General features: G+C 35.7%; 1 protein-coding gene across 2 annotated transcripts in view; it reads left to right on the top strand.

Annotated features, from left to right (window-relative positions):
• The window catches only part of RNGTT (RNA guanylyltransferase and 5'-phosphatase), a 369,800-nt gene that overhangs the window by 58,213 nt on the left and 284,305 nt on the right, over window positions 1-27,282 (top strand). For both annotated transcript variants that reach the window (XM_055258453.2, XM_055258464.2), the window contains exons 6-8: window positions 158-398; window positions 13,907-14,016; window positions 15,234-15,335. In XM_055258453.2, the coding sequence (XP_055114428.1) occupies window positions 158-398; window positions 13,907-14,016; window positions 15,234-15,335 (453 nt within the window). The remainder of the gene's footprint in view (window positions 1-157; window positions 399-13,906; window positions 14,017-15,233; window positions 15,336-27,282) is intronic.

Raw genomic sequence — 27,282 nt, 5'->3', positions numbered from 1 at the left:
AATAGACTGAATGACTTGAGGGTGAAGATTGTGATTTGCCCATTTTATAAACTTCTATTGTACTTTATGTGGAGCCTTGAATATAGTAAGTGAGTTTTTGATAAGCCTGCATAAATAGAGGATAGCGAGGAAATTGCCTGGTGTTTGTTTCCCATAGTATTGAAGCAGCAGTTGCTACTTTTGCCCAAGCCAGACCACCAGGAATCTACAAGGGTGATTATTTGAAGGAACTTTTTCGTCGGTATGGTGACATAGAGGAAGCACCACCCCCACCTTTATTGCCAGATTGGTGTTTTGAGGATGATGAAGACGAAGATGAGGATGAGGATGGAAAGAAGGAATCAGAACCTGGGTCAAGTGCTTCTTTTGGCAAAAGGAGAAAAGAACGCTTAAAACTGGTAATGTTTAAAAATATTATAATAGGTTTTTTTTCTTCTTCTGCAAGCTTATTGAGATTTATAAAAATGGAATATTGGCCATGTTTCTTTAGCTAGGTTTGTCAGATGATTCATCCTAGCCCTTTCTAAAAAAAAAAATTTTTTTTTTTTTTCGGAGACAAGATTTTGCTCTGTTGCCCAGCCTGGAGTGCAGTGGCAGCCTTGACCTCCTGGGCTCAAGTGATCCTCCCACGTCAGCCTCCTGAGTAGCTGAGACTGTAGACGTGTGCCAACACGACTGGCTAATTTTTAATTTTTACATTTTCTATAGAGAAGGGTCTCACTTTGTTGACCAGTCTGGGTTTGAACTCCTGGGCTCAAGCGATCCTCCTACCTTGGCCTCCCAAAATGTTGGGATTACTGGCATTAGCCACTGTGCTTGGCCTTTAAAGGTTCTTAATAGCCACGAGTCTGTCTTTTCAAAGAGAAAAATTGCAGTTACGTAAATTTTTCCTGTTTTTGTTTCTTGTATCTTTAGATATTAGATAATATCTAAAAGAACTTTTAGATATTAGATAGTATCTAAAAGAACTTTTAGATATTAGATAGTATCTAAAAGAACTTTTAGATACTAGATTGAGAACTTACTGTTTCTTTACAAAGTATTGTGAGATTTCAACTAAATACCTAGTGAATATTTTTACTAATGCTTTACAAAATTGTCACATAATTAAAATAACTTTACATATGAATTCTGCATCCCCCTCCATGGGTGATGCTTTCATGGTTTCCATAAAATTAAATCAAGAAGACTCTCACTTCTCTAGCCAACCTTTAATAATCTTCTAGAAATAAAAGAGCTAACCATAAATATGAGGAGTTATCTTCTTTTACTGGAGGATAGGGGAACTGTTGAGAGGAAAAGTATTGGTTGTACTTGTACGCATACAAGTATATGATATAGGCCAAAGGGAACAGTTAGGGAAATTATGGAGGTAATTGTGTTAATGAAATTATTAATTAAGGTTCCTGATATATTATGGTTGAGTGATATATACGACGACTCATTTATTAGTAGGCATGGTTCACAGGCAAGGAAGTAAATGCTGTGTTAGTTTATGTAAACCATGTAAGTTATTTTTGGCTTAAAAATTTTTTTTTTGTTTGTAAAACAATGTTTTAATTGCATTTACACATTTGAAATTACACACTGAAAAGTGTAAATTGCTTCGAAACCTAGAAATTATTTCAAAAGTAATTTATTCTTTTAGTTTGATTTATTATTTCCTGGATTTAGATATCTGAAATTACTGAGTCACATACCTAGAGAAATAACAATCACATTCTAAGGAAACTTCAGTAAGCAGCATAGCATAAAATATAGGTTTTGTTTGTTTGTTTTTGGAGACAGGGTCTCAACTCTGTTGCCCAGGCAGGAGTGTGGTGGCATGATTATGGCTCACTAGTGGCAGTTCAGCCTTGACCTCCCTGGGTTCAGTGATCCTTCTACCTCAACCTCGTGAGTTGCTGGGACTACTACAGTGTATCTCTTACAAGCACCATGTTGCTGGGTTTCATTTATTCAGACAACAGTTTTTGCCTTATTGTTTAGTCCATGTACATTTCATGTAAAGATTAGATTCAAATTGTCTTACTGTTTATTTGTGCCACTAGTGGTATGTTCCTTTCTTGCCCTCTTTATGGTTGCTTTTATTCTTCTATCACCCCAACCCATTGCTTGTTGACCATACATTCCTTTACTGTTCTTGTATTAGTTACTCAAGATTTCATGGCCAGGTGTGGTGGCTCACACCTGTAATCCCAGCACTTTGGGAGGCCGAGGTGGGTGGATCATGAGATCAGGAGATCAAGACCATCCTGGCTAACACGTGAAACCCCGTCTCTACTAAAAATACAAAAAATTAGCCAGATGTGCTGGTGGGTGCCTGTAGTCCCAGCTACTTGGGAGGCTGAGGCAGGAGAATGGTGTAAACCCCGGAGGCAGAGGTTGCAGTGAGCTGAGATTGTGCCACTGCACTCCAGCCTGGGCGACAGAGCGAGACTCTGTCTCAAAAAAAAAAAAAAAAAAAAAAAGATTTCACTATACATCTTTGACTTTTTAAAGGCTGGTATGTATTAGTACTTTTGTCACTTTTTAGACAATGCAAAAATCTTATTTATTTATTTTTTGAGACAGGGTCTTACTCTATCAGTCAGGCTTGAGTACAGTGGCTTGTTCATAGCTCATTGCAGCTTTAGATCCCTAGGGTCAAGGGATCCTCCCACCTAAGCCTCCCAAGTACCTGTGATTACAGGTCTGTGCCACCATACCCTGCTAATTTTATTTTTTTTTTGTAGAGACAATGTCTTGCTATTTTGGCAGGATAGTCTTCAACTCCTGGCCTAAAGTAATCTTCCTGCCTTAGCCTCCTAAAGTAGTAGGATTATAGGTGTGAGCTGAGCCACTGCGCTTGGCCAAGAATTTTACAGTCTTTTATTCCATTTACTTCTTCCTATCTTTTTTGGTATTGTGTATTTTAATTCTATGTATATCTTAAACCCCATGATGAGACCTTTTATTTTTATTTTTATTTTATGTTTTTTAAAGAGATGGGATCTTACTCTGTCATCCAGGCTGGAGTGCAGTGGTGTGATTGTAGCTCACTGTACTTTGAACTTCTGGGCTCAAGCTATCCTCTCATTGCAGCCTCCTGAGTAGCTGTGACTACAGGTGTGTGCCACCATGCCCGGCCATGACATTTTTATACAGTTATTATTGGTTAGATATACCCACATATTTACCCTTTCTACTGCTCTTTCTTTTATGTATTTTTGTGGTTCCATTTTGGATAGTTTTCCTTCTAACTGAAGAGCTTCCTGTAGTATTTCCTTCCATGTGGGTATGCTGTTGCACATTCTTTTAGTATTTGTGTGAAATTGTCTTTTTTGACATCATTTTGAAGAATGTTTCTTCTGCGTATAAAAATCAGGGTGGTTAGCCAGGCGCAGTGGCTCATGCCTGAAATCCCAGCACTGAGGTGGGTGAATCACGAGGTCAGGAGTTCGAGACCAGCCTGGACAACATGGTGAAACCCCGTCTCTACTAAAAATACAAAAAAATTAGCTGGGCGTAGTGGCAGGCGCCTGTAATCCCAGCTACTTGGGAGGCTGAGGCAGGAGAATTGCTTGAACCCGGGAGGCGGAGGTTGCAGTGAGCTGAGATCGCGCCGTTGCACTCCAGCCCGGGCGACAGAGTGAGACTCCATCTCAAAAAAAAAAAAAAAAAAAAAAAAAATTCAGGGTGCTTGACAGTTATTTTTTTTCTAGCACTTTTCATTCCAGAATTTATTTCTGTTGAGAAGTTAGCTACCTTGTTGCTTCTTTGAAGGTAATTTCTTATTGTTTTTGATTTTCAGCAGTTTTACCATGATATTTCTACTTGTGGTTTTCTTTGTATTTATCCTGCATAGTGTATGTAGGGATTCTTAAATATATGGTTGGAGTTGTTTTCCTAATTTGTTTTAGACAATTTTTGGCTGTTATCTTTTTAAGTATTGTTTCAGATCCATTCGTTCTTTCTTCTGGAGCTCAACCTAATACCAGTAGGCCTTTAAAATTTTTTTTTTCTTTTTTCTTTTCTGGAGACAGAGTCTAGCTCTGTCACCCAGGCTGGAGTGCAGTGTTGCGATCTTGGCTCACTGCAAACTCTGCCTCCTGGGTTCAAGCGATTCTCCTGCCTCAGCCTCCCAAGTAGCTAGGATTACAGGTGTGTACCACCACACCCAGCTAATTTTTGTATTTTTAGTAGAGACAGGGTTTCACCATGTTGGCCAAGCTGGTCTCAAACTCCTGACCTCAGGTGATCCACCCGCCTCTGCCTCCCAGAGAGCTAGGATTATAGGCGTGAGCCATCGTGCCCGGCCTAAAAAAAATTAAAAACAAAAAACAACAACAAAAAAACTATCTCCTGTGTTCTTTTTTATATTCTTTATCTTTTTGTTTATTTTTTTGTTTGGATATTTTCCTGTTTTTTTTTTTTTTTTTTTTTTCTTTTTATTTATTTATTTTGAGACAGTCTCTCTCTGTGGCCCAAGCTGGAATGCAGTGGTGCAATCTCAGCTCATTGCAACCTCTGCCTCCTAGGTTCAGGCGATTCTCCTACCTCAGCCTCCTGAGTAGCTGGGACTACTGGCACACGCCACTACACCTGGCCAATTTTTGTATTTTTAGTAGAGATGGGGTTTTACCATGTTGGCCAGGCTTGTGTGGATCTCCTGACCTCAGGTGACCCACCCGCCTCAACCTCCCAAAGTGCTGGGATTACAGGCGTCAGCCTACTTTGGATATTTTCTTTTCTTTTCTCTTTTTTTTTTTTGAGACGGAGTCTTGCTCTGTCGCCCAGGCTGGAGTGCAGTGGCGCAATCTCGGCTCACTGCAAGCTCCGCCTCCCGGGTTCATGCCATTCTCCTGCCTCAGCCTCTCCGAGTAGCTGGGACTACAGGCGCCCGCCACCATGCCCGGTTAATTTTTTTTGTATTTTTAGTAGAGACGGGGTTTCACCGTGGTCTCGATCTCTTGACCTCGTGATCCTCCCGCCTCGGCCTCCCAAAGTGCTGGGATTACAAGCATGAGCCACCGCGCCTGGCCATTTTCTTCTGACCTATCTTGGCATTTACTAATGTCATCATTAAGCTTTGTCTAAGCTGTGTTAAACTCATCCATTGACTACTTAATTTTAGTTATTTTACTTTCACTCCTAGAATTTCCATTTGATTTTTTAAAAAATGATTTTCAGTTCTCTGCTGGAATTCTTCATCTTGTCATTTCAGTTTTTGAAAATATTAAAACCAGTTTTTAAAAAGTCAAATAAAAAAACTAATATGTGGGTCTCCTGTGGATCTCTTTTTAAGTTTTTCTTCTTGTGTCCTTTTGATATCTTCTAGTCAATTATAGTTTTTTTTGCATACTTGAGTATTTTTGATTGAATACTAGACATTGTTTATGAAAAATTATGGAAATAATTTGAGGCTCTGGTCATGTTATCTTTCTTTAGAGAGGATTTACTTTTGCTCCCACAGAGAATTAGGAGCAGAATATCTTAATTAAGGATTGAGCTGTTAGAAACTAGACTTTAGTTTTGGGGCACTGGTCTATTTTTGCTCTGCTCTTATTCCTATAGCCTTTGAGGATCTTCACTGAAAGTGTGGGAATTGAATTGGACTCCTCTCACTTGAAGACCTGTAACTCCAGCTTTTACTTCCCATTCCTGTGATATTGCTGAAATTTCTGTTCAGCTTCTTAGTGTCTTAGCTACCATTTTTGAAACAGTGCCTCTAGAGGAGAGTACTAGAAAGGAAAAGCTGTAGAAGATGTCTAGCTCACCTCTCTGGGCTCCCTTCCTTCTTGAGTTTTTGGCCCTTCAAGTCCTTATTGCCTTTCTAATTCTCTGAGGTCTTCAAATGAATTCTTTAACATTGTCCAGCTTTTTTTTTTGTGGCTACAAAATTAGTCTAATTAGGCCGGGTGCAGTTTCTCACACCTGTAATCTCAGCACTTTGGGAGGCCGAGGTGGAAGGATTGCTTGAGCTCAGGAGTTTGAGACTAGCCTGGGCAACGTAGTGAGACCTCGTATCTACAGAAAATTAAAAAATTAGCCAGGTGTGGTGGTGTGCGCTTGCAGTCTTAGCTACTTATGAGGCTGAGGTGGGCGGATTGCTTGAGTCTGGGAGGTTGAGGCTGCAGTCAATGAGCTGTGATCATGCCACTGCATTCACCTGCACTTCAACCTAGGTGACAGAGAGATAGGCTGTCTCAAAAAAAAAAAAAAAAGCTGAAACCTTCTTTCTCTCTTTTTGGAGAAAGCAATTAGGCTTGATTTCTGTTATGAGATGGTGATTTTTGAGAATAGTTGTGCTTATACCTCCAAAGGCCGAATTAGGAAAAAAAAAATTCTAAAACCTTATGCATTTTAGTAGTTTTTTCTTTTTTCAAACCATAATTAGTAAATCCTAAAATTATTAAATATTTTACTCATATAAGTAATATATTAAAGATTAAAGAACATTAATCTTTAGTTATTAAAGAAACAACTTATAATCCTTCAACTTTCATACTACCACTGGTACTGTTGTCTTTTTAGAATAATTTTTCCTTATTTACTTATTTATTTAGCTTTAAAACATACACAGATGACTTAAAGGTTAGTTTTTTTTTTTGTAAAATATAAATGCAAACATCTAGGAGTATATAGAGTTAAAAGGCAAAATATTTCTTCATTCCCAAGCCAGTTGCTGTCTACTTTTTGATTATTTCTGTGCATATGCACAGAAAACTTAGTATGGAAGAATAACTTAGTGTAGAAGAATATATACTGGGGAGATATATATATATATATCTCCCCAGTATATATTCTTCTTATATATATATACCATATATATTATATATATGATGTATATATAATATATATCATATATATAATATATATGATGTATATATAATATATACATCATATATAATATATATGATGTATATAATATATACACATCATATATAATATATATGATATATATAATATATATGATATATATAATATATACATCATATATAATATATATGATATATATAATATATATGATATATATAATATATACATCATATATAATATATATGATATATATAATATATATGATATATATAATATATATGATATATATAATATATATGATATATATAATATATATGATATATATAATATATATGATATATATAATATATATGATATATATACACACACACAGTATATATACTAAAAATTATATATTATAAAAATTAAATCCTATGTAAAAGTAATACTAGATATACTAAGAAAGGAAAAATTTAAAATTTTCCTATTTGAGAAAGCAAATAGAACCTTTCTTTAGAAGACAAGAGAGGCTATCAATCCATAAAATAATAGCAGGCTACTAAGAAGAGGAACAAGTTAGAGATCTTGGAAATGGTAAGATTATAAAACCACTTAATATGTGGGATGAGTAGCAGAATGAAATTATCAAGCTAGAGGATCTAGCTAAGAAATCCTTGCAGCATGCAGCATGAAAAGACAAAAGAAATGTAAAATATGAGAAATAGTGTAGAATTAACATAAAGGGAGCAATTTAACAGTATGATTTCATGGAGAGGACAAAATTCAATAAGGACAGAAAGTATTTATCTGAGGATTATTTTCTGTGGTGCAGTAGGGCTGGGTCAGACTGGTAATTTTAAGAAGCTAATGGAGGGCGAGAAGGTGGAGACAGAGTTGTGTTAGGGGTTCCCTGTACCACCCTCACTTTTGGAGATTTACTAGAATAACTCAGGACTCAGCATATGGTTGTATTCATAACTCAGATTTATGCAGCAATGTACTAAGGATATACAGCTCGATCATAAGAGACAAAGACAAGTAGAGTCTGTGGGGAGTTAATGTGCAGGTTTTCTTATGCTCTCTCTTTCTCATGAGGGGTCATCCTGAGCTCATTCTTCCTCCAGCAATGTATTTGTGATGTTTCTGTCCGTGGAAGCTCATTACACTCTCACTGCTCAAGATTTTTATTGATGGCTGGTCATGTAGGCACTCTCTGCTTAGCATGTACCAAAATTCCAGGATCCCAGGAGGAAAAAAATTTATTCAGCACAAACTGTATTTTTGGCACAAGTAATCTAGGTTTGGTCAGCCATCCTTATCGGTTGACTGAGAACACTCCAAAGTCAAGTTCTCAGGTGCCATTCAGGAGCCAACTTTGCAAGCACTAGTGTTAGGTTAACCCTTTTCTGCACACTACTATAAACTATCATTCAAGTGGCTTGGTTATGATTAAAAAAAAAAAGAGAAGAAGGGTAATTAATGCAGACATAGTCAGAAAAGGCTTTTTAGTATGGCATAAATTCAAGCATATTTATTAGTGTGGATAAGGAGCTAGTGAAGTCAATGAAGTTGAAAGTAAAGATTTGGGGAATAATGACAGAGAAACCTCTGAGGAGGTGCAAGGGAATGGAGGTCAAATGCAGTTTTTGGAGTAATAGGTCTTCAGCAATAGGAGGGAAATATCTTAGTACTGGAGATGTAATTGAGATTGTGATTTTTTCCTCAGTAAGTTTCAGCTGCCTATGTGTGGGAGTGGAAAAGACTAACAGTAGGTTGACTCAAGGTTGGAGATATTTAGTTTGGGTGTGATGAAGAACAAGAGGGTAAAGGCCACTGAGGCTATCAGAGGAAAAATAATTGAAGTAATCAGCCATAGGTTCTAGGCCGAAGAGGAAGTAAGGTCAGGATGAGGGTACCGTTAGAATGTGTAAAGGAGAAATGAAGGGACTGTTAGTCTTGGTGAAATTGAAAAGTGAGCATAGTGACAGTAAAAGAGTTTATAAAAGTTGGAGTGACGTGTTGGTTTTAGAATGCTGTCGGCACTCAGTCAATGTGAGTTGAGTTGAATTAAAAGGTAGAGTGGTTTGAAATGATTGTGGTATGGCCATGGAGCAGGATGTTCCAGTTGGACAAAGATGAGGGTCATTGAAAATGAGATGACTGAACTGTAAAGGTTGTACAATAGGTCGAGTTATTTCAATGGATGTTGATGTTACCAATATAATGATAGAGGTTAGAATAGTCAGAAAGACCAACTTTTTTTTGATGAATGTAGGGCAATAGCTTTCAATACACAAAGGATAGAGGATTTTACTAGTTTATACTCTCTGGCTGTAAATAGCAGAAAATAACTTAAACTGGCTTAAATATTAAGGGTACTTATTCATGAGTAAATTGGTGGAACTCAGGCACTGGAATGTGCCAGATTTTAGGGCAATATTGGAACCTGGACCTGGAAAGTTACTTAGAACCTAGTTTCTGCTCTTTCTTCTTAATATCGCATCTCTGCTTTTGTCCCTTTGTTTGTATCAGTCTTCTCGTTGTCTCTGTCTCTCAAGATTGGCTCTTCCTGATTCCTGATTTTCCTGGGAGATTATTAACTGTCTCAAAGCTTCTAAGGTAACCTGTTATAATTTTAGCCACATGCAGAGACTAACTGCTTGTCTCGGGATCCCAATTCCAAATTACCAGGAGAGAGAATCTGATGGCTTCAGATTGAGTTAGGGGTTATTTGTGCTCCCATCAACTTTGGCTGGAGTAGGATGTTGTCTTGTAATGCCATGTAAAATGGCTATTAGGCCCCATCTTTGTGGGCTGGGAGGGCAGCCCTTAAAGAGAGTTGTTTTGCCGGTACCCACAGTGGGTTTCTGCTTTACTACAGCTGAGTGGTATAGCTGAAAGGAATTAGTGTAAACGCAAGAGGGGCTTTTGAAAGAGATTAGGAAAGCAGTGAGGAGGTATAGAATAGTAGTTTAAATTACTGCCATGGATCTTGGGCAGTGGGAGAATAAGTAGCTCTAAGATGACATGGTCTGTCTGGGGAGAGCTAGCTTTTAGTTGAGACACAGGGTATGGGATGTTCAAGAAAATGGTTGAGGTGATAGGGGAAGGTTATTTATGAAAAAGGAATTCCAGGGTTTACATTGGAACTCTTTGGGAAGGTGATTATTGATAAGGTGAACCAAGGAAAAGGGGCTTTAAAGCAGTGAGTACAAAACCATCAGAGAAGAAAGGGGACTGGAGAGTTGAACTGTAGATGGTGTCAACAGTAGCTGACCTGTGGTTGACAGGGATGAGAAGCACAGATATAATTACTTATTACATTTATGGTTGGAAAAGCTTTCGTTTTTCTTTTATTTCCATCTGAGATTGAAGATAGTTAACAGAGGCAATCTAAGAGTGACTAATTATTTTGTAGATCACATCTCTTGACATAATGAAGGTATTTTTGGTTTGAGATTTTATTTTTGTTAAGTACAGTCTTTTCTGATTCTTATACTGATGTAACTATGTATTCAAGTAATGGACTCCTTGTAGTTAATTCTGATAGTTCTCTTTGGGTTTATAACTGTGGCACATGTCCTATCCTGTGCTTGGCCCCTTACATTCCTAAGACACCTTCTTTATTCATCTTTTGAGTACATGTGTTACTAAGTTGGAAGAGTATGACTTACAAGTATGTTGCTTGCTCCTTGAACTGATGTCTGAGATCATTTCTTTGAATACAACGATGAATGTATTTTCCTCATTATGAAAATATGCTTGTTGTACATATATTCTTGTATACATTTTCTCTTTACACACACACACACACACACACACACACACAGAACTCTCTCTCACATAATTGCCTCCATCTTCTGTAATATTTACTAAATTTCTGTCTAAAGGATCACTCATTTCTGTTGTGATAGCCATGCAGATTTTAATTTTAAGGCTAGCTGACTCTGTTTATGAAATATATTTCTATAAACATACTTTTTTTAACTTTTGATTTTTCTTTATTTTCACAAACAGAAATAATTTGTTGAAAAGTGAAAATAAATGTCAGTGACTTTAATACTCAATTATAGTATGTTCACAATAATTCCAGACCTAAGACATTGCTATTTAAAATTTATTTTTAAAATTAATTATTTATTTTTTATTTTTATAAATAGAGATTGGTCTCACTATGTTGCCCAAGCTGGTCTTGAACTCCGGGGCTCAAGCAGTCCTCCTGACTCAGCCTCCCAAAGTGCTGGGATTACTGGCATGAGTCACCACATCTGGCCACTGTTTAGAATTAGTGATCTTTCCATTATAAAGATTTAACTATTTTATGCTGAAGTGGCCATATTTTCAAGGAGTGAAACCATCTCATACATAACAATGAAGGTAGTCAGCTATAGACTTGGAATGAGATCACGTATGGGGATGATATCCTTCTAGTTAGCCTAGTACTGCTGTACTGGTCTGTGTGTACATGCAGTCCTTCAACTCAGGCCTTGCAAGGCATGCCGGCTGTGCCGTGTTTGTAAATGGGGCAGAGGAAGCTACAACAATGGAAAACTAAGCTATTTATGTTAGGTACAGCTATTAAAACAAGGTAGGGATGAGGCTAGGCCCTTATCTTCCCTAAGGCATACTTTTCTAGCTACCTTCTGCCCTGTGTCTGGCACCTACATCCTGGATGATTGTTCTCTTTTATCCATTGTGGATTTTTTAAATAAAATATGAAAAGCATCTTGATCTCTTGTCTCTGAGAGGTGATGCCCTGAGATTTAGCTTTAGGAATATGTCATGGCTCATGCTTCCCATATTTCCCAAGGAGGGAAATACAGGATTTTCTAACACTGGTTAAAAATGCAGATTCAAGATTTGGAAGGGCTGATACAATGAAATAATGAGCAGTATCAGCATGTGCAAATCTTGTTTGAAAGATTTTATTTTCTCCCTTCTTAGACCTTTTGTACATTTAGAATCTTGAAACAGTTTCTAGATCTCTAACATGAAAACGAAGATGGCTATTTTCAGGTTGCTTTCAGCTCTAGGTAGAAATAACCAGAATTGGCTTACATTAAAGAAACTGCATCTAGAAATAAATAAAAAAATTAGTGATCTTTCTTGGAGTTATTACATAATTTTGAATAATATAAAAATGTTATTTTGTCAGAACTATTGTAGTAACATTAAATAGCAAATTATGTTAGCCTAAAGTTACCAAGGATGATTTGTGTATGAAGTGTATCATACTTTTTTTTATTGGACTTCTACCTTTCTTTTTACTTATTTGTTGTGGAAGAAAATAGAGGAAGTTAAAAAAGAAGTTGATGCATGGTAGGAAAGATTAAGGAAGAAGAACAATAAATGGATGACAGACATTTACTGGATGATTGGGGTTAACTTTTATAACCAGACTCAGTAGTTGTTAGATCTGTACTGATGCTCAGTATTTATTGGCTCTGTTAAATTAAAAATATTCAGCTTATTCAACTCTATAGAAATGTTATTAAAATATTTCTGTGGTAATATTGTGGGAAAGTGCTTGGTTGAATGTGATCATATTTTCTATGTATTAGTCCTTTTTATTATTTGGTAAAAATATAAATAGTGTTTGTGTTTTTAGTAGTAACTTAGGTTAATTTGGCCTTCGCTTTTATTTTGCTCATTTCAGAAGTTAATGTAAATTTCTTAACTTTGCATAGGAAATCCATGTTGATAAAAGCTAGAGACTTTCTTTGTGTAAAACTTAAAAAGAACATCTCATGCTGTTAATACCATCAGAATTAAGATGCTTAATACTGAACTCTCTAAAAAGAAGTGCTTTTTTAATTAGCATAAGATACTATTTTATAAGGATATTGAAATTATCTGAGCACTCAATAAGTAAATATGTTACAAACCTCGTCAATCTGGTTGAGCTTTCTTTTGAAAATACTCCTTTTTTTCCTTTAGCTGTTGTACTTAATGATAGAAATGGTTTTAAATAGAAATGCTATTGGCTAGTACAGAGAAGTAATGGTATAATAGTAGAGGGATGGTACTCTTTGATCCTTGGGCTTATGAAATTCCTAAATTATGGTTATTTAAGGAAAGCAAAGTAGAAGACAGATAAGTACAAAAAGTGATTCAAAATTAGGGACAAAAAGTAGGACTAGTGTCTGCTGGAAGGACTCAGAATTCTTCTAGATTTGACAAGAATGTACGTGGATGAAGTATTAAGTGTTCTTTTTTTCTTTTCTCAAGTGGCTCAGGTTGCCAACTCTTTGCCAGAAGGTTGAATGTTGTAGCTTGTAGACTAAGTTTTTTATTCCCTAATTACATTAACAGCTAGAATTGTTTTATAGATTTAAGACTGATGCCAGTTCCTTTATGGACCTTAAAAGAACTGTAGCATACATCTACACTATTTTTTTTAGGTTTTAAAATTTCCAGAAGTGTTCTTTATTTGTTTGATATTCTCCATCTGCTTTACTTCGCTGTGATATTGCAAAATATGTAGTTCTGAGTTAAAAAATTTAGATTAAAAATTCCATGATGAGTAATATTTTGTTCTATTAATATATCCAATGACTGTGGCTTAGCCACTTTGCCTACACTCTTACTCTGGTTTACAAAGGTAGAAGTTTTGGTGTTTATCCCCTTAAAGTCCATACTTCACTCATGGTAACACAACTCCTTTCCCCTTCTCTCCATTGGTGATTGGTGTAGTGTAGGCCTGTTCAAATTCTGACTTTTACCACTTGATTTACTTAAAATCTTTATGCTTTATTTACTCATCTGTGAAATAAATATAATAAAATCTATTTTTTCAGTGTTGTAAGAATTAGAGAGAATGTTTACAAGATGCCAGACATTCTACTTAGATCTCAGTAAATGGTAGATAAATTATTATTACTGTCATGATTTGAGAAGTGCCTGTAGAGTACATACGTATATTGAAGAAAACCATATGCTGGATTTAGGAAAACTAGTGTACAATCTTAGGGGACTTTATACAGCAGACCATTTCTGTTAGATATATTGACTTGCTAAGATTTGTGAAAACAAACTAATTTATCTCTCAGTCTCTTCTTTGTAAATGAATTTGAACTCTAATAAAATATTTTTCTTTCTCTTATTTTTCTTTTTCTTTTTTTTAAAGGGCGCTATTTTCTTGGAAGGTGTTACTGTTAAAGGTGTAACTCAAGTAACAACACAACCAAAGTTAGGAGAGGTACAGCAGAAGTGTCATCAATTCTGTGGCTGGGAAGGGTAATAAATATTTTAAAATTTTAAATACAATTTACTCTTATTTTACAACACTTAAAATTAATACAAGCATTGACATATCTTCTTGGCTCCTTGAAGTTAGTATGTTTGCAATAGAATACTTTAAAGGTGTCAGATTTCGTTTAAGACAATCAATGCAATAACCAGACAGTTGAGTCAAAATTAGATGGCTCGCATATTTTCCTAAAGTAATAGAAAATTCTTGTTTTCACTGTCTAGTATTTGTTTCATGTCTTTGACTTTACTGCTACTGATTAATGTTTGAGCTAGTCTCTCAATTTGTTAACAGGGAAGAGGTGAAATTTGGATCTGCCTCATTTTCCAGTTTTTCTGTAATCAGAAGTCTAGGAAAATCAGCTTTAAATATAAGCAGTGAATGCCATGACTTGAAAATATCTTTCAGACATTTCATAGTGGATTCAGGAGAGCATACATTGCTCTTATCTGTTGCTCTCAGGTCTTGGTCTGTGGTCATTTCTGCTGATCATTGGTATCTGTGGCAGAGAACTGTAATACAGTTGAATGTAAGGAAAAAGGATTATTGTTGAAAATTCCTAATATAAATTCCTAATGAAAAGAACTCTTATTACTGTTACATAAATACTAGATAAATAATCTAGAAGTAGTTTTAACTAAAATGTGAAAATAATGAAGAAATAAGATCGGTTTTAATGTTGTGTTAAACCTTAATCTTGACCTACACCCTTAGTTTTAATGTTGTGTTAAGCCTTAATGTTGACCCATATTTCTCCTGTTTTGTCACTTCTGGGTATCTTTTGAGGAGAAAGTTGCCAACCTTGCAGTTATGTCAAGTTGGCAGTCTCACGTTGGAGAAATATGGGGTCTAGAATATCATGTAAGGTAATTAAGCCAAGATTTAAACTTCTTCCTGAAGTACAAGACTTGTAAACATACCTGCTTTACTATTTAGATCATATATACTAATATTTTAAAATTAGCTCAGTGATTATACTGTAGCAGTGGTAATTTAGAACTCTGTTAACTTGCATTCTAAAATGTCAAGAAAATGATAATCTTTTATTAGTATTTTTGTGAAAGCGGATGTTATTCCAGTTGACATTAATCTCATCATAGGGAGAACATTGTGATAAATGTGTGATTCATTTGAGATTGGTTTAAGACATGTATTGCTTTGTATGGATACCAGCCACGATAGTAATACTGTGTTCTTCTTTAAGGTCTGGATTCCCTGGAGCACAGCCTGTTTCCATGGACAAGCAAAATATTAAACTTTTAGACCTGAAGCCATACAAAGTAAGCTGGAAAGCAGATGGTACTCGGTAAGTTAGAATTCTAAAAAAATTATACAAATAACCCTAATGCTTGAAGAATATTGTTTTGTTGTTAGAAAAGTTTACACTCTTGAGAGTGTGAATTTATGATGTGAACAGCAAAATAAATGTTTCAAAAATTACATATTTTTTGTTTTGCTAGTATTCTAAGCTGTATAGTACAGTTATCTCTCATTCTGCTAAATTTTTGATTTCAGAGCTTAGCTAGTTTAACATAAATCTATAACTAGATGTTAAGTTTGAAAGTGTTTTTCTCTTAATGATATGGTTTTTGGTATGTCGGCTGCCCACTACCTTGTGTTTTAATGATATTGGACATGTTAAGGTTAATAGATAAATTGCCAGTTTGTAATCTAAAAATGATGAGCTCTCTCTGATTCATTCTGTATTTTACTACTTTGAATAATTTGCCTTATTCTCTTTATATACTCATAAGGTTGTTGCATTATTACAACAAAGCTTAATTTCAAATTTTATATTTCTAAGTTTTAAGATTTTTAAAATTTGAGACAGGATCTTGCTCTGTCACCCAGGCTTCAGTGCAGTAGCATGATCAAGGCTCACTGCAGCCTTGAACTCCTGGGCTCAAGCAATCCTCCCACCTCAGTCTCCTGAACAGTAGCTCAGCCTCCCGAGTAGCTGGGATTATGGGAATGTGACACCCTGCCTGGCTATTTTTTAAATTTTTGTAAGGATGAAGTCTCCTTATGTTGCCCAGGCTGGTCAAGATATTAGTAGAAATTTTATTCTTCCTCAGCACATTTTATTTTTTTCTTTTGTAATCCATATTTTTTGTATCTATGACAGTTTTGCTATATGTATGTATTCATTTAGCAAATGTTATAAATAGTTGAAATAATTATTTTAACAGATATTAACATAGAAGTCATTAACTATTTCATAATAAAATGTTTTAGAATAACTGGAAGTACCTATATATTAGCTTTTAAGTGTTATTTTGAAGATGACAGATTCTATTTAATTTTTATGAGTTTTGGAAAGTCTTAAGTGGCAGTTACACTCTTTGTATCATGCCATCTCCATCTACATTTAACATGTAGTTACCTTAAAAGATACATATGGGGACAAGAAGTGGAGCAGATACAACTTATTTTCAGTATTAGGTGACTATAATGATATTTAACATTATATGCTTTCTAGAATGTTTAAGTATTTTATTATATTTGATTTTTATTGGGAATATTTAAAAATATTTTCATTCATTTTAATTGTCTGCCTCTGTTGGAAACAACTTTTCCCCTCAGTTTAGCATTTTTTAGCTTTTTTAGGGTATTTTATAGGTAAGACAGGTTCATTTGACAAAATTCAGAAAATAACATTAAAAAAAGAAGAAAATAAAGAAGAAATTTTACCACCTAGAGATTATCGCTACCGCCCTTATGGTATTGACCTTTTTCTCTGGGTTATATGGCAGGTATGGTTATTATTATTATTATTATTATGTTTTGAGACGGGGTTTCACTCTTGTTGCCCAGACTGAAGTGCAATGGTGTGATCTTGGCTCATCACAACCTCCGCCTCCCAGGTTCAAGCGATTCTGTTGCCTCAGCCTCCCAAGTAGCTGGGTTTACAGGCATGTGCCACCACACCCGGCTTATTTTGTGTTTTTAGTAGAGACAGGGTTCTCCATGTTGGTCAGGCTGGTCTGGAACTCCCTATCTCAGGTGATCTGCCTGCCTTGGTCTCCCAAAGTGCTGGGATTACAGGTGTGAGCCACCGTGCCTGGCCTATGGTTTTTATTATTAATGCTTTGTGTACTAATTCAAGCAGTTAAATAACAAGTATTTGATATTTATGTTTATTTGTTCGTATTATTTTGAACTTCCTTAATGAGCTAGCCTTAAAAGTTAATAATAATGCATAATGCAAAATTGAAACAGTGTAGAAATGAAAAAATGTGCCTTGTGTGCTTGCAGCAGTTATACAAAGACAGATATAGATCCATATACAGATAATTTGGATCATTTACCCATTCTGCATCCTTCCCTGTGGATATGTGTTTTTGATGGATAAATGAAAAGTAGCCTTTCTGCTTATTTTCAGAATATTAAAATTATATTTATTTAATATGTTGGGTTAGATTATGTTCAGAATCTATTAAATTGGTAGTAAGGATGTTAAGGATGTTGTTGAGACATACATTTTAATAGATACATAAAAATGTCTTAACAAATGGGTTTATTACCTACTTCTTTGGGTGGAGAAAGAGTGGAAAATGTGAGGTCAAGGTGTCTATCTCTAGGCTTTACACTACGAAATGAACTGGGGATTTGGGATTGAGGCATAAATTTAACCTCTTAGGAGTTTCATATTTTAGGTACTCTTTTTTTTTTTCTGTTAAAATTTATTTTATTATTTTATTTTTTTGAGACAGGGTCCTCACTGTGTTGCCTAGGCTAGAATGCAGTGGCACAATGATTGCTCACTGCAACCTTGACCTCCTGGGCTCAAGTCATCCTCCCACCACAGCCTCCAGAGTCGCTGGGATTACAGACATGCACCACTATGGCCAGCTAATTTTTAAAATTTTCTGTAGAGATGTAATCTTGCCATGTTGCCCAGGCTGGTCTTGAGCTCCTGGGCTGTAGTGATCCTCCCACCTTGGCTTCCTAAGTGTTAGGATTACAGGCATGAGCCACCACACCTGACCTTAGATACTCTTTACTTTCTGCATTGCTTTCTTTACAGTATCATGGTAAGCTTTGGGCAAAATAATAAAGCCTGCAAAATTTGTCTCTTGTTTCTGCCATCCAACTTGTGTTGATTTTGTTCCTCCTCTGTAGTTGTGTACCCTTTTCTCTGTGTCTTGGTATTGTTAGACCCCTAGATGATTCGCTAAAGTAATTTTTTATGAAGTAATTGGTTAAGATGTTTTTGATTGCTAATGGAAATATCTAATTTCTCCTAGAACCAGGCTTCACCAAAAACAAAAGGAAAACCCCTGAGTATTTATTGAATACCTACTCTGTTTTAGGATAGTTTTTTCTGGGAGAGAAAAAATTTTGCAAGGTGTTTCTGGATCAGTGTAAAACCTATCTTTCGCACACTAGGATTTAAGTCCAATAGCATGGAAGAGGGACTTTCTGTGACTGAATAAGGTGAAAAGAGCCTAAGGAGGCTGTAGAATGGTCTTAGAGGCTATGAAATCAGAATGGCTGATTAATAGCTATGAGTCCTGGACTCCATCGTCATTAAAGCTATGTCAGGATACAGTGTAGGATTTCTTTTTATTATCCTTATTTCATAATTTAATGGCAATTTGTTATATCTAGTAACAATATTTAAACCAAGGATCTCTGAAATTGAGTGTAATAGGAAACCTGGATATAGTTAACAGTAAAAGGTATTGTGTAAGAATTTTGCATTAGCCTGACCAAGGCCTGAGGGCCTGGAGATAACAGTAAGTAGAGTGGCTTTTTTTTTTTTTTTTTTTTTTTTTTTTTTTTTTTTTTTTTTCAAGAAACTGTGTTTTGCTGTGTTGCTCAGGATGGTCTCAAACTCCTGGCCTCAAGTGATTCTCCCCTGTTGGCCTCTTGAAGTACTGGGATTACAGGTGTGAGCCATTGAACCCTGCCTGGAGTGGTTTTGACAGGAAACTTTAATGGATTCGAAAACATTGCAAAATAGGGAATATTTCTGAAATGTAAAGCCAGGTAATATAAACAAATATAAAAGTTATTGAAAATGAAACGGTGAGAAATTTGTTAGTTGTAATAGGTGAATTAATTGAGACTAAGCCACTGTAGTCTCAGAAACAGATGAAATGAAAGTTTGTTTGATGGAAGAATTAATTTTGTTTCATGTATTTCAATAAACTCATACTTTTAAAAATGAGATGTCTTTAGTTTTTATAGTTCTGAGTACTTTTGGTTGCAGTTTTTGATCTCTAATAATTAAACATTTAAAAAATCTTCTAATTTGGAATTATGTCAGACTTAGTAAGTCTTCCAAAAATAGTACAAAGAATTTCCATGTGCCCTTAACCAGATTCCCCAAATGTTAACATCTTATATTATTATAGTACAATGGCCAAAATCAAGACATTAACATTGATGTATTGATTATTGACGTTATTCAGATTTCACCAAAAGTGTCAATATTATGTCCTGTTTCTGGTCCAGGATCCAATCCAGGATCATGTGTTTCATTAGGTTGCCATCATGTCTCTTCTTTTTTCTGCAATAATTCTTTTTTTTTTTGAGACGGAATCTCGCTGTCACCCAGGCTGGAGTGCAGTGGCGTGATCTCTGCTCACTGCAGGCTCCGCCTGCCAGGTTCATGCCATTCTCCTGCCTCAGGCGCCCACCACCATGCCCGGCTAATTTTTTTGTATTTTTAGTAGAGACGGGGTTTCACCGTGTTAACCAGGATGGTCTTGATCTCCTGACCTCGTGATCTGCCCGCCTCGGCCTCCTAAAGTGCTGGGATTACAGGCGTGAGCCACTGCGCCTGGCCTCTGCAATAATTCTTTAGGCTTTCTCTCATAACTTTGACACTTTTGAATAGCATTGGCCAGTTATCTTGCAGCTTGTCTCAGATTGGGTTTGTTTGATGTTTCCTCATGATTCAAGTTGGGCATGCTTGCAAGAACATCATAGTAGTAATATTCTGCATGTCATTTCAGGAGGCACATAATGTTGAGTTGTCCTATCAGTGATGATGTTAACTTTGATCTCTTGATTTAGTTTGTGTGTGCCAGATTGATAAAGTTATTTCTGTTTATTATTTTATTTTTGTTTTGTACTTTATTTATTGATAAGGGCATGCCTACCATGATAAAGTTATTATTTTTCCTTTGTACTTAAGAAGCTATGAGGGAGATACTCTGAGATCATTTAATATCCTATTTTTTATACTTTTCCCCATTATTTTTAACATTCATTAATGATTCTTACCTGAAACAGTTACCACTGTTATGTTTGCTAAGTAGAATAGTGGAATTCAGCTCTTAGGAAGAACTTTCCCTTCTTTCTCATTTCTTTATTTTCTTTCTCTTTTTATTCCTATCAGTGTGGACTCATAGACACATATTATATTCTGTGGGTTATAATCTGTCTTAGTAATTATTTTATTGCTCCAAATGTCTCATTTGACCATTGAGAGCCCCATCAAGTGACTCCTGTCTTTTGATATCTCTCCCTCATTTTTTGAGTACTTTCTTGTTTCTGGCACCCCTAGATGTTGCAGACCTACCCTGTACTTTTCCTACCCCAGCCCTGGAATCAACTGTTTCTCTAAGGAGTGGTATTTAGAAACCAATTTCTGCGCACAAGTTGGGCTCATTGGTACCAGGATGTCATTTCTTCTAGGCCCTCTCAGAAGATAGAGCTAGGAAATGTGTGTGTGTGTGTGTGTATACATAAATATACACCTGTATCTATTTTAGTATCTGTCTCTGTCTATATGTGTATGCATACATTTTTTTTTCAAAATCACGAGTTTGTACTGATACTTCCAATTCTAATGCACTACCATAGGATTTATTGAATTTTTTCTCATTTTCTATTTGTAACTTCTCTCTCTGATAGGGAGACACTTGGTTTTCATTATCCATAATATTTACTATAATACACATAAAGTAGTTTTGGAATTGCTATCCCAAGCCACTGTGAGAAATCCATTTGAATAGAGTGTAATATTTGTGAACAGTTGGTCTGACTTTAGCCTTAGGGCATATAAAGTGTACTGTGTTCCAAAGTTACTTAATTATTTTCTCTCTTCCTGCCAACCACTTTAGTGTAGATAGTTTTCATTTGTAATACAATTAGTTTCATTTGTTTCTGCTTATATGCTGAGTTTGCCCTCATCCTTCGTTGATTTTAATTTTTCATTTTTCTGAATGTGTGGAAACACTACTGTGATTCAGAGTATGCTCTGAGAAATGTTACTTTCTCCTATCCCTTTTAACTCTTTCCCTTTCTCTTATCTTTTCATTCTGTTCCTACCCACCCCCTAAATAATCAGCCTCATCATTTTCTGATTTACCCTTCTTGCATTTCTTTTTGTACAGATGAGCAGATGCACTTTTCTTTTTCCCCTTTGTTATAGGAAAGATACCATACACTTTAGAATTAGATAATCTTTTCACCTTGCTTTTTCCATTTAACAGTATGTTCTAGAAACCACTGCATTTCACTTCACAGATATCATCCTCATTCTTTTTTTACAGCTGTGTTGTACCCATTGTGTGAGTACTTAGTTTATTCAACGACTCTCCTATATGGAGATATTTAGATTATTTCCAGTATTTTGTAATTACAAATGATGCTGTGATGAATAACTTTGAGCTGACTTTCCCCCATATTGTTGAAAGTCTAACCTTGGGGTCAATTTCTAGAAAGAAGGATTGCTGAGTTGAAGGCTAGGTGTATATGAAGTTTAGTTAGATACCACGAGTTTTTGCTCCAAAAGGGTAGTGCCAGATTGTATTCCCACAGGCAGTTTGTGAGAATGCCTCACAGCCTTGCTAACAGAATGTGTTGGCAAATTTTTTCCCCAATCTGGTTAGTGAGAAATGGTATTTCATTCTAGTTTTAATTATGAATGGAGTCAAACATCTTCTCATATGTTTAAGGGCTATACTTATCTTTTTTGTGAATTATCTGTCCTTGTTTCTTTTCTGTTGTCTTTTGACTTTGTTCATGTTTTTTTGCCATACAAAATTTTATTATTTTTATGAAGTCAAGTTTATTAATTTTTATTGCCTCTTGATTTTGATTTATAGAGAGCCTTTCCTTATACTGAGATTAAAGAAGAATTAATTCTCTCATATTTCTTCTAATATTTGTATGGTTTGATTTTTTTAATCTGGAAGACTTTTTAAATTATAGGCAATCTAGCATTTCTACATATTTAAAAACTCCTTTTACTGTCATTGTTATTATTTTGCTGTGAAGAATTAATACATAAATTCATTTTGAGTGAAGGCTATCTTCTAAGGTTGGAACTGAGTCATGATGATCCACTTGGAAGTATGTCATCCTGATAGTGACCACCTTGCCTGTGTACTGGGTGTTAATATACAGAAGGGTTATTTTAAATTTACTATTCAGCAGTGTGTTTTATTTCTTTGCAGTATCTTTTATAACAATGGAAGGCTTTTGAGATGAGAAATGTATGGTTTTGGTAGGAGTTGAGGTCAAAAGGAAGGCCTAGTATCTCTAATTCTGATCCACAGGGTTCTAACTTAACTTTGCAAAGTAAGACGTGGATTTACAACTGTTTTATATAGTGTGTGCTGTGCACCTACTTCCCAAATGCATTTTGATTTTTTTTTTTTTCATAAAGCATCTGGGCTCCTTCCTGTTCTTCTCTCTACAACTCAGCCTGTACCTGAGTGGTACTAGCTATTCTTACATTGCTTTTCTATGGAGGAAAACACAGTCTTCTAGAGCTGAAATCTTAAGAATGTTTTGGGAAGATTAGAGAGCTTCTTTAGAAAAAGTTTCCAGGCATTTAATCACACTTAGTATCTTAGTTCATTTGTGCTGCTATAGCAGAATACCTCAGATTGGGTAATTTATAAAGAACAGAAATTTATTTTTCACAGTTCTGGAGGCTAGGAAGTTCAGAATCAAGGTGCTAGCAGGTTCAGTGTTTGGTGAAGGTTGCTCTTTGCTTCCAAAATGATGCCTTGTTGCTGCATCTTCCCATGGCTGAAGGGGCGAATGCTATGTGCTCAAATGGTGGAAGAGCAAAAGGGCCTGGCTAGTTGCCACCAGCCCTTTTGTAAGATCACTAATCCCATGCAGGAGGGCAGAGCCCTCGTGGCCTAATCACCTCCTAAAGGTTCCATCTGTCAGTACCGTTGCACTGGAGATTAAGTTTCACCATGAATTTTCAAACCGTAGCACTTGGTTATATTTTAACTTGTTGAATTTTTGAATGTTTAAATTTTATGTAACTTTTTCCTGAGCTTTGAAAATTATTTCTTGTTACATTCCCCACCACTAAGACTTTAGTAATACACTAAATTATAGTTTCTGTTTCTTGGATTCCTCTGTGTCAGGTACTGTGCTAGATTCTGGGGAAACAGCAGTGAGCAGTGTGGACACTGTCCCTATCTCATAGAACTTGCAGATAATTATTTAACTAATAATAAATTATTTGGGGATAATTGATTAACAGCTTGGCACAAATTCAATTTAGAGCTTCAGCACATATCTCATAGCCAGATAAATTCTCAGTTGATTAAATAAGTGTAAATAAAATTTATTTTCTGAGAAAACAAGATAGCAGAATAAATTAGGTTAGGTATACCTCTGGCACATGTTTCCTTAGCATTCTTTGGATATTTAGGTAGTTGGATCCTGGGTTTAGGAGAAGGATATGGATTGAAAGTACAGATTTAGGAGACAATAGTGTGTGATAGTAAAGACAGGGATGTGGACAGGCTATTGAGTAGAGGAAGCAATGGTGACTGAGAGTAGGGGAGGTGGGAGAAAACCAGGAGAAATATCTGTCATTCAAGCTGAGGGAAAGTGAGTATGTCTCCAAAGAAAGGTTAAATCTTATAGAGAATTAGTAAGCTAAGGAGTGAAAAGTGTCTGTTGAATTTAGCAACAAGATATTTTGGATTGGGTTGGGATGTTCTCAGTTTTTGTATAGTATAGAGTCGGGCAGTGGGAGTAAGTTGAAAGTGATGACATTTTTCCTTTAAACATTTCCTCTCTTTCTTCCTTTGGCTGTTGTTAACAAATGTCTCTCCTGAGGGAGATTCCAAGATAGCAAAGAGAACATTATTAAGAGTTAGTGAAAGTACCTTATTTCATCCAAGAGACAGTTATGGCAGGGCTTTTTATCTGTCAGTGTCTGCCTGCCTGCCTGCCTGTCTGTCTCACATTGAAATTCAAATGTGAGATAATTGGCAAAAATTGTTCATTAACTTGTGTATTTGGAATAAAAATGAAGTTGGACTTTTCCTATCAGATAGACTTTTGATTTGGCTGAGGTTTTGATAGTGAGAGTTGGTCAAATGAGTTTTACACAGCAAGCATTTTTGTGTAGATTAAATCAGCCAAAACTGCAGTTTTGGGATTTTGATGAAAATAGACTTCAAGCATTTGATAAAATAAAATCATTTTATTTAACCATAATATTGGTGAAGGTGTATTGAAATATAACACTCCCTCTGCCCCTTCCCCCCACTTTCAGAGTTAAACAAAATGATTCTCAATGAAAGACTTGCAGTTACACTTGATAGTCGCTTTACTGTGTCTTTATGCCTCCTTGATTAGATTGTCCTTCAATTTTGTTGAAAGCTGCCAAATAATCAAAGTGTATTTTAAAGGAACTCGTTGAAATTCTGACATTTCCTAAAATACATTTAACTTTTTTCTTAATATTTATTTTGTCTTGAGTACTCTTATTTCATTATTTTCATGGCTTTCCCCAGGAGGGGGGAGTCAGTTCTACTTGAGTGTAAATGCAATACCAGGAGGAATGATATAATGTTACTACAGTTACAGTTGGAATTGAACTGTCTTGTAATTGTGAAATCTGCGTTTTCACAGATATTCTGGCAAAAGATATAATTTTATAATAGGATTTATCTGTGTACTTAGTTTATTAGCAGATTTTGTAATGCAATTAAATAAATTGTCTTCAAAATAATTCAACATCAATTGAAAGTGATGAAGACTTAGAACTATATAAAAATTTTAGAATTAATTTTCACGCATTTTATTTTAATTCTTTCTGCTGGGAGTTTGAGTACTATAAATTTAATTTCAACTGTTATTGAATCAGTAGGTAAAAACCAAATGTTTTTAATAACTACTGTTGTAAAGCAAATAGTAAAGTAAAAGATAATAACTCATATTATGCTTGACACAAGAAAAATGTAAGGCTATGGGAATAATGTAATAGACCAACAAAAGGGCTGGTGCTATGGTTGCAATTTTTACATATGTATCTGTATCTGTATTTATGTCTTTTGACTTACATATTTATATAATACACACACATACACAAGCATACCCTGCTTCAAGAAAAACTGAATATAAAACGTAAATTTGGGACTTGCTTTATAAGGAAAATTATTGCAGGGAATAAAAAAAGCCACTTAGGCATTTATGGAAATGTAATTTATATTCAGCTTTTTATAACACATCTGTTTAAGTAGGTGAGGTACATTTGTGTAATACTTCTTGAAGGAAATTATAGATGGGTTTATTTTCCTGGATCCTGGTCTGGGAATTTCCTCCCTCCCTCCCTTCCTTCCCTTCTTCCTTTCATTCATTCAGAAATTATATTGAATTTATTTATTTATTTTTGAGACGGAGTCTCGCTCTCTCACCCAGGCTGGAGTGCAGTGGCGCGATCTCGGCTCACTGCAAGCTCCGCCTCCCGGGTTCACGCCATTCTCCTGCCTCAGCCTCTCCGAGTAGCTGGGACTACAGGCGCCCGCCACCACGCCCGGCTAATTTTTTGTATTTTTAGTAGAGACAGGGTTTCACCGTGGTCTCGATCTCCTGACCTCATGATCCGCCCGCCTCGGCCTCCCAAAGTGCTGGGATTACAAGCGTGAGCCACCGCGCCCGGCTGGTGGGTGTATTTCAATAAAATTTTATTTACAAATTAGCAGGTCACATTTGGCTTTTGGACCATAGTTTGACAACCCATCATTGAATACATTCTCCTTAAAATACAGTCTTTACATCTTAAATGTTCTTTCTTTGTAAGAAAGTGTAAAAAGTGAGCTTAAGGTAGGGAAACATATTTAATATAAGTTTTTTTAAATTTACTTTTTTTAAGTTTTGAAGTAAGATTTCTTCCCATTAATTGTAAGTTCATGCTAAGCCATTGGTACTTTGACAAGATTTTTTATGTAATTTACTAAATGTATACATTTGAAAGACAATTTTTTTTTTCTCATGAAAATCATGTCCTATGCCTTTGTTAGAGCAGGATGCTCAGTGTATGGTCATACTGTATGTACCCTGACAAATACACTTCGTGACTTGTGAATAGCATGTTGTAGAAATAGTTGTTGTGTGGATAAACTGCAGTATGTTCAGGTAGCTTCTCTATTTGCTGCTGTAACAGTATTTATTTATTTATTTATTTAGAGACGGAGTCTCACTCTGACACCCAGGCTGGAGTGCAATGGCGTGGTCTCAGCTCACTGCAACCTCTGCCTCCCGGGTTCAAGCGATTCTCCTGCCTCAGCCTCCTGAGTAGCTGGGACTACAGGCACATGCCACCACACCTGTCTATTTTTTGTATTTTTAGTAGAGACAGGGTTTCACTGTGTTGCCAGGCTGGTCTCAAACTCCTGACCTTGTGATCTACCCGCCTCAGCCTCTCAAAGTGCTGGGATTACAGGCATGAGCCACTGTGCCTGGCCTCTAAATGTTTTTATACAGAACCATGCAATTACCCCAGGTGGTTAGTAGCTTGCTTGGGGCCCTCGATATGTATCTCATTAATAATGTTTGTAGCGTATGTTTATTCTAATGACGAGCCGAATGTTCAGACAGGTATAGTGTGCATAAAGTAATGAGATGCTAGACTAGAAAAGTTTTACATACTGAGAAGAATATTAAACAGGTTTCAGATGTCTCTGGAATAGTTTTCAGTGAACTACAAACAAAAAAGTATATCTTATTTAGGAGCAGAGTGAGTCAAATTATGATCAATTAGGTATTGTGTATACTGCTTTCATTTAGATTTGTTCACTTAGCTCTTTATAAATTTCTTTTTGGCTCTAGTTTTCTTCTGAAAGCAAAGCAAATAGCTCCTGATATGTAATGTAAGAACTAGAGATGAAATGAATATTGGAATTAAATAAGAATTTATCTCCTATCTTACTATTTACAAACAAATATCAGTTATAGCCATGACATCATATCTGGTATTTAGGAATTCAGCAGTAAATACAGTTATGTCCGGGAAGGACTTTTACTTTTTTAAT

This window comes from Symphalangus syndactylus, chromosome 2 (assembly GCF_028878055.3).
Source record: "Symphalangus syndactylus isolate Jambi chromosome 2, NHGRI_mSymSyn1-v2.1_pri, whole genome shotgun sequence".
NCBI lineage: Eukaryota > Metazoa > Chordata > Mammalia > Primates > Hylobatidae > Symphalangus > Symphalangus syndactylus.
This window is presented reverse-complemented; position numbering and strand designations above follow the sequence as displayed.